Source organism: Arabidopsis lyrata, assembly GCF_000004255.2.
Source record: "Arabidopsis lyrata subsp. lyrata unplaced genomic scaffold ARALYscaffold_6, whole genome shotgun sequence".
In the NCBI taxonomy this organism is placed as follows: domain Eukaryota; kingdom Viridiplantae; phylum Streptophyta; class Magnoliopsida; order Brassicales; family Brassicaceae; genus Arabidopsis; species Arabidopsis lyrata.
In genome coordinates, this window is record NW_003302550.1 from 5,956,403 (window position 1) to 5,971,288 (window position 14,886).

The window sequence follows — 14,886 nt, forward strand, 5'->3', positions numbered from 1 at the left end:
TATATTGATGGACTCCATAACCGGCCCATGGCCCATTAGGGTTTTAGCTTATCCTCTATTATCCTTGTATATATATCCCCTATTCCATTAATGAAACAGATAGTTCACAACACGTTATCAGCACATAAGCTCGAAAAAAAAAAAAAAAAAAAAAAAAAAAAAAAACCCTAACCCAAAACTTGACGAGTCCTAGCCGCCTGATCTTGTAGAGCCGCTTTATTTTCTGATCTCACCACCACGTCTTATTCCCAATCTTTCCATCACCAACTGCGATCAAGGTAAGTAACGCCGCCTCTTATAATCGATAAGCATATTTACTTTTCATCGATCACTGAATCATGTGTTACGTTGATTTATTTAATCATACATAAGAGATCTATTTATTATCATGCATACGTATTTTATTCATCACCGTAACACTCTCTGATAATAGATCCAATATTTGCAGTCATGTTTGACTTCCATTCATTAACAGTTTATTAAGATGTTTTTATTGTCACTTCGTTGATAGTATTATTTTCCAGCTCGTTGACTTCCGCCTGCAATATTCACATGAGATCTGTTTATTACGTTCATGGCCTAGAATCATTAATATATTTATATTAGAAGAAGTCCATATTTGATTCTTTGGTTATTATTGTCATGGCACATTGATATGTTTTCGCCGCTTGTATTATTGTTTTAAAATTTTGACTTCTTCGTATTAAATTTGACCCACTTTTACAAGTTTACAATTATTTCTTTAAGCTTTACGAAGATCGCTCGTTATAGCTGAATTGTTTTTGTCATGATTAATATTTTATTATTTGATTTGACAAATCGTTTGATATACGAGTTATTTTTGATAGATTAGATCTGATTATCATTAAAATAACCATACGATATCGTTACCTGATGTATTAATCAAACAGCCATTTTTTTTTATTCAATGAACCCTCATTAATCGTATGACGAAAAGTTTGTAAAATCATTCATTTAAGTTGGTCTTTAATCAACCGTTGATTTGAGTTCATGTTAAAGTATTTGATTATAGTAATAGGTTCATTACACGAGTCGTATGATATTCCTGAGCATTACTAGTTACGCTTCATAATATTTGTTTCTTGGCATTGATCGTAGTATGAGTTATATTATATTCGCCTCATGCCTGCTATTATCTGAGTTATAATCAACTATTCCTGAGCATTACTAGTTACGCTTCATAATATTTGTTTCTTGGCATTGATCGTAGTATGAGTTATATTATATTCGCCTCATGCCTGCTATTATCTGAGTTATAATCAACTATTTAATTATACTTCTATAATCTCATAAAAATGCCGAACATGTTTGCTTGTGTGATTCAGATGTCGAACATCCAGAAGGTCGAATTTGAGGCACTCAATGTCTCAGGAGATAACTATCTCCAGTGGGCCCTTGATACTAAAATATTCCTAAACTCAAAGGGGCTAGGTGAATGCATCATTGATGGTAATACCGCATCTACAAAAGATCGGTTTCAGGCGATTTTTCATATACGCCATCACCTAGCCGACAGCCTTAAGAATCAATATCTCACGCTTGAGAATCCACTTGAACTTTGGGTGGCATTGAAAAAGAGGTATGACCACCAGAAAACGGTGTTGTTGCCCCAAGCCAAGTTCGATTGGAAAAACTTAAGGTTTCTAGATTTCAAATCCGTAGACGCCTACAACTCCGAGTTGTTTCGGATCGTTTCACTCATGAAACTTTGTGGCGATGAAGTGTCTGACAATGATCTACTTGAAAAGACATTGTCAACTTTTCACACTCAAAACATTGTGCTTCAGCAACAATACCGTGCAATGAAATTCACGAAATATGAGGATTTGATCTCTTGTTTACTTCTTGCCGAGAAGAATAATGAGTTACTAATGAGGAACAGTGCTCAAAGACCCCCGGGATCAGCCCCGATACCAGAGGCCCATCAAGTTGAAGGAGCCGTGAAAGACACAAAGGAATCCAACTATGCCCAACGTGACAGAAACTCCGGCCATGGTCGTGTAAATGGACGAGGTCGACGTGGCAATGGCCGTGGAAATTTCCACGGTAATTCAGGCCGAGGCAACCGACCTAACCTCAGTTATGGTCGTGGTAGAGGTCGCGGAATCTCCAAACCATCTCACTCAAACCGCTCGACCAATCATTCACCTTGCCTCCGGTGTGGAATGACAAATCATTGGGCTAAGACGTGTCGCACTCCTAAGTACCTTCGTGATCTTTATCAAAAACATGGGAAAGTGAATCCCGAAGCTAATATGGTTCACCAAGATGATGAATCTAATATGGTTCACCACGATGATGAAGGTGACTTCAACCATGAAAATGACGATCTCATGGATTTCGAGACCTCGGACCTCCTGAAAGGAGATAATTAAATTCGACATCTGGATACTTGCTTTATTTTGATGGATTTTGGCTTTTGTTTTTGATTTATTTTAAGACTTGAAGATTTCATTTGGTTATGTTTCATTTATTTTGATGAACTCGTTATGTTTCATTTATTATCAATGCAATGGTTTTGCTTTATATACTTATCTAAGTCACATCTCTTGTCAATTGAAGTTATGAACGAGAACAAGAATATCATTGTGGTGGATAGTGGATCCAGCCACACCATATTGAAAGACAAGGGTTACTTCATAAATCTCACATTAAAAACCGCAAACATCAGCACAATAGCGGGTACATCGAGCCTAATAGAAGGCCATGGCCAAGCCCATGTGTTGTTATCTCAGGGCACACATCTAGAAATACTAGATGCTCTATACTCACCCAGTTCTAAGAGAAATCTATTGAGTTTCAAAGATATAAGGCAAAATGGTTTCCACATTGAAACTCAGGGTGAGGGGAACAAAGAATCCCTACTGATTACTAAAATTACACACGGCCATAAACAAGTAATTGAGACTATACCCGCATTATCCACTGGCCTTTACTATGCTAAGGTCAATATGATTGAGGCTAATGTTGCTATTGAAGCACGGTTTAAAGATTACACTATTTGGCACGACCGGCTTGGTCATCCCGGTTCGAATATGATGCGTAAATTAATTCAAAGTTCTAAAGGGCACACCCTTAAAGAAAACCGAGTCTTCCCTAAGCACCACACGTGCATAGCCTGTTCACAGGGGAAGCTTATCACTCGACCTTCACCAGTCAAAGTGTCTAAAAAGACCTTGCATTTTCTGGAACGAATTCAAGGAGACATATGTGGCCCGATCCATCCACCTTGTGGACCATTTCGGTACTTCATGGTTTTAATCGATGCATCGACCCGCTGGTCGCATGTTTGCCTATTGTCCTCTAGGAACCAAGCGTTTGCTAGGTTATTGGCCCAAATCATCAGATTGCGAGCCCATTTTCCAGATTTTCCTCTTAAGACCATACGTTTAGATAATGCTGGTGAATTCACTTCCCAAGCGTTTAATGACTATTGTATGGCCATGGGGGTAAGTGTGGAACATCCTGTGGCACATGTCCATACACAGAACGGATTAGCTGAATCCCTCATTAAACGAATTCAACTAATTGCTCGACCATTACTCATGAGGTCGCAGCTTCCGGTCTCAGCTTGGGGACATGCAGTTTTACACGCTGCTGAACTAATACGCATTCGGCCATCTAGTGAGCATAGATATTCCCCATCCCAATTGCTAACGGGTCATGAGCCAGACGTTTCCCATCTTAAGACATTTGGGTGTTCAGTCTATGTACCCATTGCACCACCACAGAGAACTAAGATGGGACCTCAAAGGAGGATGGGAATATATGTTGGATTTGATTCTCCCACCATTATCAAATATCTTGAGCCGACCACAGGAGACCTCTTCAAGGCCAGGTTTGCGGATTGCCAATTTGATGAATCGGTATATCCTATATTAGGTGGAGAGACCAACAAGCTGGTTAAAGAAATTTCATGGAATCAAACATCCTTACAATGGCAAGATCCTCGGACTCTAGAATGTGAATCAGAGGTCCATAAGATTATACATTTACAAAAGCTAGCTAATCAATTGCCAGATTCCTTTGCTGACCCGAATAGAGTAACCAAATCGTACATACCAGCTTGTAATGCACCAGTACGAATAGATGTCCAAAAGGGACAGACTCAAGTTGCTACAGAATCTGCATCACGTAACAAACGTGGCAGACCATTAGGTTCCAAAGATAAGAATCCCCGGAAACCAAAGAAAGGTGCAACGGTTGAAACCGGGATTCCTCAAATAGCAGACATAGCCGCGGCAGAGATTAACCCTAGTGAACCGGTCCAAGAGATTCGGGACGCCAAATCTCAAGGTTCCGAAGGGATTAATAATAATGAGATCTCAATCAATTATATCATGTCTGGAATACAATGGAACCGAAAAGATGTCGACATCGATGAAATATTTGCATATAAGGTAGCACTTGAAATGAATGAGGATCATGAACCCACGTCTATATTAGAGTGCACTCAAAGATCAGATTGGCTAAAATGGAAAGAAGCCATAAACGTGGAATTGAATTCATTAAAGAAAAGGAATGTGTTTGGTCCGATCTTAAGGACACCATTCAATGTTAAACCAGTGGGCCACAAATGGGTCTTTGTGCGTAAGAGAAATGCACTCGGTGAAGTTGTTAGATACAAAGCACGGCTTGTAGCACAAGGATTCTCACAAAGACCTGGAATCGATTATGAAGAGACTTATTCTCCTGTGGTGGATGCAATAACATTTCGATTCCTGATAAGTCTGGCCATAAAAGAAAATTTAGATTTGCGGTTAATGGATGTTGTAACCGCCTATCTTTATGGACCACTGGATAATGAGATTTATATGAGATTACCAGATGGTATTGAACTTAAGGACAAGAGAGAATCTCGAGATCAGCACTGCATTAGGCTGAACAAATCCTTATATGGACTCAAACAAAGCGGACGTATGTGGTATAACCGGTTAAGCGAATATCTCATCAGAGAAGGCTATAAAAACGATCCGATCAGTCCATGTATTTTTATCAAGAAGTTTGCAAACAAAGGATTTGTGATCATAGCAGTATATGTGGATGATTTAAACATCCTCGGAACATCTGGTGAAATCGCCCAAACAGTAGAATGCTTAAAAGCCGAATTTGAAATGAAAGACCTAGGCAAGACTAAATTCTGTTTGGGGCTACAACTTGAGTACGTGAATGATGGAATCCTTGTGCACCAATCGGCATATATTGAAAAAGTACTCAAGAGATTCAATATGGACCAGGCCCACCCATTGACCAGCCCAATGGTTGTGAGAAGCCTCGAATTGGACAGTGATCCATTCGGTCCAAAGAAGGACGATGAAGAAGTTCTCGGTCCTGAAATGCCATACCTCAGTGCCATAGGAGCATTAATGTACTTGGCTAGTCACACTAGACCAGACATATGTTTTGCCGTGAGTCTCCTAGCTCGTTTTAGTTCATGTCCAACTAAAAGGCACTGGAACGGTGTCAAACACGTTCTAAGATACTTACAAGGAACTAAGGACTTAGGATTGTTTTACACTAACCACAACAAGGATGGGTTAGTTGGTTTTGCTGATGCAGGATATCTATCGGATCCGCACTGTGGTAGGTCACAGACTGGTTATGTTTTCACGCATGGAGGGACAGCTATCTCGTGGAGGTCTATGAAGCAGACAATTGCTGCAACCTCATCCAACCATGCGGAAATTTTAGCCATTCACGAAGCTAGTAGAGAGTGTGTTTGGTTGCGGTCCATGACTCAGCACATCCAATCAGATTGTGGTATGAAAGAAGATAAGGAGCCCACGGTTATGTTTGAAGACAACGCGGCTTGCATTGCCCAACTAAAGGATGGCTACATTAAGAGAGACCGGACGAAGCACATTTTGTCAAAGTTCTTCTTCACACACGAGTTACAGAAAGCCGGTGAAGTAAAAGTTCAACAGATCCGGTCAAGTGAGAATTCAGCCGACCTATTCACCAAATCATTGCCGACTTCAACGTTCCGGAAGCTCATTCATCAGATCGGGATGCGCAGACTTAAGGATCTACAGTGATGCTCAAATCAGGGGGAGTAATGCGTGTTGTACTCTTTTTCCTTCACCATGGTTTTTTCCCACTGGGTTTTCCTGGTAAGGTTTTAATGAGGCAACATTCCCCAGCGCATTATAGAGATCCCGGTTTAGTATCAGGCACGGTTATATCTTCCAAGGGGGAGTGTTATAAACTATATTGATGGACTCCATAACCGGCCCATGGCCCATTAGGGTTTTAGCTTATCCTCTATTATCCTTGTATATATATCCCCTATTCCATTAATGAAACAGATAGTTCACAACAGTAGTGTCTTATTAACAATATATCTTTTCTGGATCCAATCATCACTATTAAATATTGTAGGAATAACATATATAACTTGAATTAAGTGTTAATCATAAAATGTTGACCATCTGATGAAACAAAAGTTAAGTGTTAAATCCATCTAAGTTTTGACAAAACTACTAAACTTATTTCATATCTCTTTTATTTTTAATCCATTTTTCCCGTTAGTATTATTTTCCCGTAAGTCGTCAGCCTTGACGCGGCATTTCCGTAAAATTCGATGATTAATTGTTTTTAAAACGATAAATAATCCTTAAAGAAAGACAGAAATAGATCACGTTTCCTTGTCAAAGCCGCCTCCTCTTGAATTGATGCACAAGTAAACCAACAACTACATTCACTTCTCTCTATATACGTACACACTTACGCAAGCACATTCAAAGATTATATATATACAACACACAGAGCAAGTCCAAAGTTTATGAACAGAGTCAAGATCATACAGAATTTTATCACAGAAGAGCACATCATGAGTACAATGCAAGATTTATCTTCTACGGTGTCGTTTAGCCCCAGCTTCAGTTTCTACGCCTCCGGTGACCTTGTTGAAGCCGCCGTTAGAGTTGTACGTGAGTCCGAGAGTTATTCTTCCGTTAAAGTTGACGGAGAAAACGACAAAGAATTCGAGTTCGAAACATTACCGTTAGGTGACGAGAGCTTCTTCCATTTCCCGATGACTACGGCGACTTTTAAGCGCTCTTCCGACGACGACGACGTGGCAGACGATCGAGTCACCTCGAAGAATCTTTTCTACGATGGCTGGAGTCTTGATCCATCTCCATCTCCACCTTCTCCGTCACAATCGCATTCATCGTCGGATTCTGACGATTCGGAGAACCTTTCCCCAAGCTGTTTCTGGAGTCCGATCAGATCTCCGGCGAGAGGGGATAGCTTGAAGATTAAGAGTAAATCTTCAAGCGAACCGAGACGGTGTCGTATAAAGGATTTTCTGAGGAGAAGCCATAGCGACGGATCCGTTTCGACCGCGAGCGCATCCAAACGGTGCATTTTCAAGAATCTTCTGAGGAGAAGCCACAGCGACGGCGGCGGCCAGGAATCTTCGGTTTCGACAAGTGGAAACGGCTCGCCGGTAGTGAAAGAGAGGAATAAAACGGCGTCGTATAAGCCTGAAGTGGATAAGAGAAGAAAGTCTTACCTACCTTACAGGCAAGATTTGATCGGCGTTTTCGCCGGGATAAGCAGATTCCGTCATTAACGGATATTTTATTATTTGAAGTGTGTATATTCAGTTATTCACAAATAGGTCCTTGTTATGCCTATCGATTTTCTTTTTTGACCATGTAAAACTTTTTGGTGCTATTAAATTCCAAATATAATTGTGCTTTTGACTTTTCCACTGAATGCGTAAGACTTTCTAGGAAATAGAGAATTTGTTCACGAAGGGGACCGTTTTTTCCAGTTGCATTCTTGAAGAAATCACTGATCTCGGTGATGCAAGAAGAGTAAGAACTCGCTGGTGATTCATTGTCACAAGCTCTTCAATTCTCAGTCTAGATCAATTTCCAATGTGCTGATTAGGTATTTGGTTAGGGTTTAGTAGATTAAACAGGAGATTCTAACATAGACCATAGCTTTGATGCCTGTTTATGTTGTTAACCAAGAATGATTGTGGCTATTTAACAGGGAAATATTCAGTGTTAAGTCAGTTTGGTAACAGTTTTCTGATGGTTTCTTAGATCTTTCCCCACTTTCCTTGCAATCTAAGTAACTTGGCTGTGGTAAGAGTTTTAATTCTGATGGTTTATGTTAGCTGGCTTTCTTCCTTTTCTATCTGAATCGATTATATACAATGTCTCACGATGCAAATATCATCAAAAATTGAGTGATTTATATGGCAACTATCTCCTCGTTCTTCTTTTCCAAAGGTAAACCCACTTACTCCTAAATTATGGTGAAATTCACTCTTTATATTCGTTTTTCATGCAACAAAACAAGTAAAGACAAGACTGTTGACATAATGATATGAGAATGTTGACATGTTGCATGAACATGTCGACATAATTTCTAAATTCATCCTCCCACATATATAATACATATAAGTAGCTAGCAAATCAAAGTACAATTTGCAAATTCTCCATTTCTCCTCTCTCCCATCCCTAGAGGAAGAAGAAGCTCCTCAAGTATCGATGTTTTTGATTAATCATTTTAATCAACAAGAGGCGAAAATACGGACGCATAATCATAAAATGTAGAGATTGTTTGAGTTTTTTTTTTTTTTTACTATTGTTTAGTTCTCTTCTTTTTTATTTCGCCATTACAATCTCTTCCTATACTTCTGCTTGATAGCATAAGTTCATGTTTGTAAACAATCTGTACAAAGATGTTGTGCTCTCATATACATTTCAATTTTTTGTAAACAAGCTCAACATGTTCTGTGCTCTGTAAACTTGGTCCCCTTTTGGGCTACATTTTCTCGAAATGGCTCATCAGACTCAGAGACGACTCTCTCATCTGCTTCAGAAGCCACAAAACAGGTAAATAGATTATAGATAGAAACACAAAGTCATGGTGTTTATTTAGATAAGGTTAGGAAGAAAACGAGAGATATAAGTATAGCCTTGTTTTGATGATAGGATCTTATCCACTATATAATCCACACCCATCAATCCCTTCTACATCTCCACCACTTGTTTTCTTTTTTGCCTTTTTTGTTTAATCTGAGAAAATTTCAACAATCAATAATTTCCCTACGCTCGAACCAAATTTTGATGATACTTTAGCTGCTATACAAAACATTAGTGTGATATATTATAACTCAGAACTCAGAAATGATAAGACCGAATAGTTTCCTTTTAACATGTTGATATAAAACCATTTGAGTCATAATAATAACTATAATCTAGATTCTAGAGGTACTTTGTTGAACAATTAGAGAAATATTTAGTTTATATTGTCTGAAATATTACTTACTAATAGTCTACAAACTGAATAATAGTTCTGTCATTTTCCAAATCCTTTTTGTTATACTTTCAGAAGTTAGTATGAGGAATAAGTGAATGTTACTAAGCAAACTCCAAAATTTGAATATCTTGTTTTGGCTAAAAAAAAAACTTATACACCTTTAAAATTTTATTTTTTCCAAAATCGCCAAGTTGAGTATTTTTACGTAAATACTAACGATAGAAAAAAAAAAGTTTGAGAGAATTTCGTCATCCACCACAAGAAAAGAAAGGCACTTTTCTATTCACCTCAACCTTCGCTTTCGTTATCCATGAAACCCCAAAAGCCCATCTCGCTTCTTTCAAACGACAATTTAATTATTTATTGTTCATATAACTAATATTTACATTATTACTATTATTCCTCTTATCTACTTTGTATTATAAATATCCTTCTCTTCGTCCATTATCTCATCGCCTGTCTCTCCTCTTCCTCTTCTCGTTCCGTTTATCCGCAAACGGAGCTTGTGTTCGCTGCACCTGCTTCAGTCATCACTTCAAATTTGGTATGTAAATTATACAATTAGCTCTCTCTCTTCTCTCTGTTATCATCTCATGTTGTCATATATGTGTAGTTAACGGGATTTGAGTATTTGTTTCTTTACTATGTGAATGTAATATGTAGGGATATTTGAATGGAGCTTATAATTTGGATTTGTATGTGATTTCTACTATAATACGCTTTAAATTTTATCACAAGTAAAAACTAAAAGATCATTTATATTAGTGTTCATATATACATGCATGTTAATTTCTTGGTCAATCACGTAAGAGAGAGGTTAGTGCGAGTGTACTTTCTCCTAACTTCCAATAATCTTGGAACATATTCTCGTGTTTCCATTTCTTTCCTTTTCTTACTAATTAAACAATCCGTGATTTTTTTTATCTTTAACGTAAAGAGGGAATTCTATATATATTTTTCAAAATCAGAACCTTTATAGCGAGGGAAAAAAAAGAAGAACTAAAAGCAAACACATTCATTAAAATTTAAAATCATTACTATAAAAAAGCCACATTCCCAGTATCAGTCCATCACATCACATCCTTACCTCTCAAGATTTAAACCATTCAACGTTAGACAGGCATAATTATGGTCATTGCTAATTATGTAGTACTTAGATTTATATGTACTACAAGTCTACAAATATACTACCATATACAGTATGTTATTGAATGGGTGTGTTTATAAAAGTAAAGTTGTGTTGTAGTTCATCTTTGAATCTTTGATAACTATGTATTGTTAACACAATCAAATCCGGTCTCTCTGTTTTCAATATAACTAGTGGTTAAATTACTTACTAGGTAATGGGCCATACTATTGTCTGAGCATTCTTTACCTTTTACAACTTAGAAATAAAGTTTAGATATGGAGTTAAATCTCAAATGATTTAATGAAAATCTTTATAAATTTGACCATCAATACAAAATTTTCCAATTTTAATATAAATTTTGTTTATTTTGGAATTAAATCTTATATTACTTCAAATTAGATAGTCAAATATTATTTGCAGAGATAGATGTAGGTAATAAGATAAAAGCTTTATTCTTTTTATTTAAAAATGTTATAAGATAAATACAACTCCGATCCAATTTTAAGCATTACTATTATATATTTTTTTTTCACTCATTCTCTCTCTCTAGTTAATTACTTTTTAAGGTAAGGTATGAGAAACTTGCTTTTTCTGGTAAGTGAATTATTTTTCATCATGAATAATTTGTTTGTGTCAATGACTTGCATAGAGAAGAAGGATGGGAAACGAATCATATGAAGACGCCATCGAAGCTCTCAAGAAGCTTCTCATGTAAGTAAAATATTTGCAGTTATTGGAAACCTATAGAAGACTTTTGTAATGTGGGAGGCTAATTAGTAATTACATATATATATATATATATATATATAGTAGTAACTGAAAAATTTTGATTTTTAAAATCATAACGAAGATCATGAAAAGAATGGAATTATTATTGTATATTTGGTATAGTATCATAATATGTCGTGTAACAATATACGAGTAGTGAGAAGGATGAGCTGAAGGATGTAGCTGCGGCCAAGGTGAAAAAGATCACGGCGGAGCTTCAGACAGTCTCGTCGTCCGACAGCAAGTCTTTCGATCCCATCAAACGAATTAAGGAAGGCTTCGTCACCTTCAAGAAGGAGAAATACGAGTAATTAATAAATTTATCACTCTTCTTCTAATCAATAATATATCTTGCTTTAAAATTTTCGTTAGAGTAGCATATAATCTAGTAATATAAAATCAAGTCACAATTTGAAACTTAATGATATATTGATACTTATCTTAATTTCTTTGCAGGACCAATCCTGCTTTGTACGGTGAGCTCGCCAAAGGTCAAAGCCCAAAGGTAAAATAAAATAAGAAAACAAACAAATCAATTGATGAAAATTATTGTATTATATACTATATGAAAATGTTAGATTTTTCTTTTTTAACTCATATTATATGGTATACTACTACGAATTGTGTAGTACATGGTGTTTGCTTGTTCGGACTCGCGAGTGTGCCCATCACATGTACTAAACTTCCATCCTGGGGATGCCTTCGTGGTTCGTAATATTGCCAATATGGTTCCTCCTTTTGACAAGGTAACACATACTACAATACACTAATTAATTTACATCAATAATTTATTATAGAACATTCTGACTCAAACGAAGTGTTTGACTTTAACTTATGAAGTCATGACGTGGCTTTTCTGTTTTTTTTTTTTAATTCATATAATTGCAGGTCAAATATGCAGGAGTTGGAGCCGCCATTGAATATGCTGTCTTGCACCTTAAGGTCAACATCTCTCCCTCGCTACAGTATTACTTCTATAAATTAATATTCGATAAATTAATAAACACGATAAATTAATAAATTTGGCTGGTTCCGAGTCGGGGCAATGTCAAAATTAACAAAATTCGATAAGATAATAAGATAATAAGTTTTTTGAAATTCTTATGTGAAAATATAGTCCCAATAATATCATAAATTAATAATCATGTAAATTTACACACATATATATATATATATAAAATAGTTTTAGTGTTTTCATAAAAATAGCCAACAGTTTTTGTAAGTTTTTAAATTTTGAATATGCATAATTTTTGTTTTAATAGTCGTATAGATTTTCAAAATACAACAATGGATGTCACTATTTGTGAATTCTATAGTCGTTGTTATTCATTGTCAAAATAAATTATTTTCTTTTTGAAATATTAAGTGTTTAAGGCTAAAAATATAAAATTTATAACATTCAAAACATTAATTTTATTTAGATCACATTGCTTTAGCTCGTATTTTTTTAAAAAAAATTCACAATTGAAACAAAACTTTCTATAAATTAATAAATATTAATTTACACTATAAATTAATAAATATTAATTTATATATAAATTAATATCACTATAAATTAATAAAATATCATGGTCCCAACATTATTAATTTATAGAGGTTTTACTGTATATACATTCTTCTCTCTTTAGACTGTTTTGTCTTTTTTTTTTTCCTTCTAAAAACTGTCTGATTCATATAAGAAATAAGATGCATCTTACTATGTTAGTTTATATCAATCTTACTTATGACTTATTGACAAAAGTAAGATGCATCTTATTTATAAATGGATGATGGTACCATGAGAAAAATACATGTAAAAGAATAGTCGTATTCATGGAGTCGGGAATGCAAAAATGCCGGCTATGGCGATAGATAATGGGCCCGGTCGAAGATAAGTATATGGGCCTTATTGGGCCGGGCTGTGTCTTTTTTTTTTGTGTGTGTCAACAAGTGTTTAGTGCGTGTCTTTTTTTTTCCTCTCGTTTAGTGTGTGCTATTGCTATGTATTGTGATTTATGTGATGTGAATATATTATCCATCAATACATATGTATTGATGTTTATTGAAATTTATGATTATGAATGTAGGTGGAAAACATTGTGGTGATAGGGCACAGTGCATGTGGTGGCATCAAGGGGCTTATGTCATTTCCTCTTGATGGAAACAACTCTACGTAATAATTTTTCTATGTTTGACATTTCTAAAATATAAAAATTTGTTTCACAAGATTTACTATTTAGGGGAAAATGATAACAGAGTGTTTTTTTTGGGTAGTTTTTTTTCCCCTTTTAACAAAAAGTGATGGTCCAGTTCGAGTCGGCTTATTGGTTCATGGGTAGTTATAATGATATGGTTACTTTAATTGCAGTGATTTCATAGAGGATTGGGTGAAAATCTGTTTACCAGCAAAGTCAAAAGTTTTGGCAGAAAGTGAAAGTTCAGCATTTGAGGACCAATGTGGCCGATGCGAAAGGGTACTTACTACTTACTTATTCTCCATTTATTTTTCAGTTAAACTTTATTAATCCATTAGAATATTAGATAGTCATCAACCTTAACTATATTATATCGAAATGTTGGATATTTATATATTGGATAGTTAAATTATCTTTATCAAAATTCGAAATGTTTTCTAATATGAAATGTATGAATATTACAGGAGGCAGTCAATGTATCACTAGCAAACCTATTGACATATCCATTTGTGAGAGAAGGAGTTGTGAAAGGAACGCTTGCTTTGAAGGGAGGCTACTATGATTTTGTTAATGGCTCCTTTGAGCTTTGGGAACTCCAGTTTGGAATTTCACCCGTTCATTCTATATGAACTACCACATCACCATCACCGTCGCCACCACCACCACCGTGATCATCACAAGTATCATGTATCATCGTCGTCATCATCATGATCACCACCATCATATATATATATTTAATGTTTTACTCTTATTTATTTGCTATTTGTAATGGACATTTACTTGCCATGAGCTTCTTTTCCTTCATTATCCACTTATAAAATAAATAAAAATCATGTTTATTTTCACAGATAGTATCGTTTTGCTTAATTAAGTTGCTTTGATTTAGAACATGAGAAAATAACAAAATCGTATAAATATTTATCAAACGAAAAATTGAGAAATGAAAATGTTAGTTGCTATTTTCATTGAATGTTGCTTTGTCTATCTATATTAATAATGTTAAAACCGTTTGTCTTGATTAGAGATATGGCTACCATACTACATTAAGATCAATATTAACCTCTTCATTTCCATTATACATGACCAACATGTCCCCATGTCGATAATCGAAAACCTTCCACTTAGAATATAGATTTCATATGTTATAATAGCATGCATTGTATATAACTAACTGTCTGTGCAATTAAAATCAAGGAAGGAGTGGGGGACAAGCTTTCAAAGAACATATTAAAAACCAAAGACAAAGAACATAAATTAAACTATTAAGAAGGGGGACAGCTTTGTCATAGCAATTTATAGAATTTTTTAGGGAAGCGTGTGACAATTTGACCCATTATATTGTCTGACTAGTATTAATTTTTTCGTTTCAAGTAAACTCGCCAGGGCAATCAAGGTTTGTGTCTAATTTCTCGTTTACATACACATAAGCATCGTTTTAACTGCAATCGACATTTAGTTGACAAAAAAGGTACGTAGTAGTTTCTGTATCCACTTATGGTTTTCTTCTTTTCA

General features: G+C 35.7%; 3 protein-coding genes across 5 annotated transcripts; all 3 read left to right on the forward strand.

Annotated features, from left to right (window-relative positions):
- The first annotated feature begins 148 nt into the window (after positions 1 to 148).
- LOC110227768 lies at positions 149 to 2,474 on the forward strand. Its single transcript, XM_021023308.1, has 2 exons — positions 149 to 278; positions 1,347 to 2,474. The coding sequence occupies exon 2, from the start codon at positions 1,347 to 1,349 to the stop codon at positions 2,394 to 2,396; it is 1,050 nt and encodes a 349-aa protein (XP_020878967.1). The 5' UTR covers positions 149 to 278; the 3' UTR covers positions 2,397 to 2,474.
- A 4,092-nt stretch (positions 2,475 to 6,566) lies between these two features.
- Positions 6,567 to 7,733, forward strand: LOC9309756. Its single transcript, XM_021021442.1, has one exon. The coding sequence runs from the start codon at positions 6,803 to 6,805 to the stop codon at positions 7,595 to 7,597; it is 795 nt and encodes a 264-aa protein (XP_020877101.1). The 5' UTR covers positions 6,567 to 6,802; the 3' UTR covers positions 7,598 to 7,733.
- Positions 7,734 to 9,733: 2,000 nt separating this feature from the next.
- Positions 9,734 to 14,221, forward strand: LOC9307698 (beta carbonic anhydrase 2, chloroplastic). Of its 3 annotated transcripts, none has more exons than XM_021021443.1 (9): positions 9,734 to 9,847; positions 11,082 to 11,143; positions 11,358 to 11,507; positions 11,657 to 11,705; positions 11,830 to 11,946; positions 12,089 to 12,142; positions 13,267 to 13,352; positions 13,548 to 13,653; positions 13,839 to 14,221. In XM_021021443.1, the coding sequence occupies exons 2-9, from the start codon at positions 11,091 to 11,093 to the stop codon at positions 14,001 to 14,003; spliced, it is 780 nt and encodes a 259-aa protein (XP_020877102.1). In that variant the 5' UTR covers positions 9,734 to 9,847; positions 11,082 to 11,090; the 3' UTR covers positions 14,004 to 14,221. The 3 variants fall into 3 exon arrangements, with proteins under 3 accessions (XP_020877102.1, XP_020877103.1, XP_020877104.1); XM_021021444.1 differs by having other exon boundaries at positions 9,760 to 9,847; positions 11,087 to 11,143; XM_021021445.1 differs by lacking the exon at positions 9,734 to 9,847 and having other exon boundaries at positions 11,084 to 11,143; positions 13,548 to 13,657; positions 13,839 to 13,936.
- The last annotated feature ends 665 nt before the right edge of the window (positions 14,222 to 14,886 follow it).

Coding starts and splice junctions, on each gene's coding strand:
- LOC9309756 (XM_021021442.1), top strand. CDS start 6,803: ATGAACAGAGTCAAGATCATACAGAATTTTATCACAGAAGAGCACATC.
- LOC110227768 (XM_021023308.1), top strand. CDS start 1,347: ATGTCGAACATCCAGAAGGTCGAATTTGAGGCACTCAATGTCTCAGGA.
- LOC9307698 (XM_021021443.1), top strand. CDS start 11,091: ATGGGAAACGAATCATATGAAGACGCCATCGAAGCTCTCAAGAAGCTT. Junction 11,947..12,088: donor TGGTTCCTCCTTTTGACAAG/GTAACACATACT, acceptor ATATAATTGCAG/GTCAAATATGCAGGAGTTGG. Junction 13,654..13,838: donor AATGTGGCCGATGCGAAAGG/GTACTTACTACT, acceptor TGAATATTACAG/GAGGCAGTCAATGTATCACT.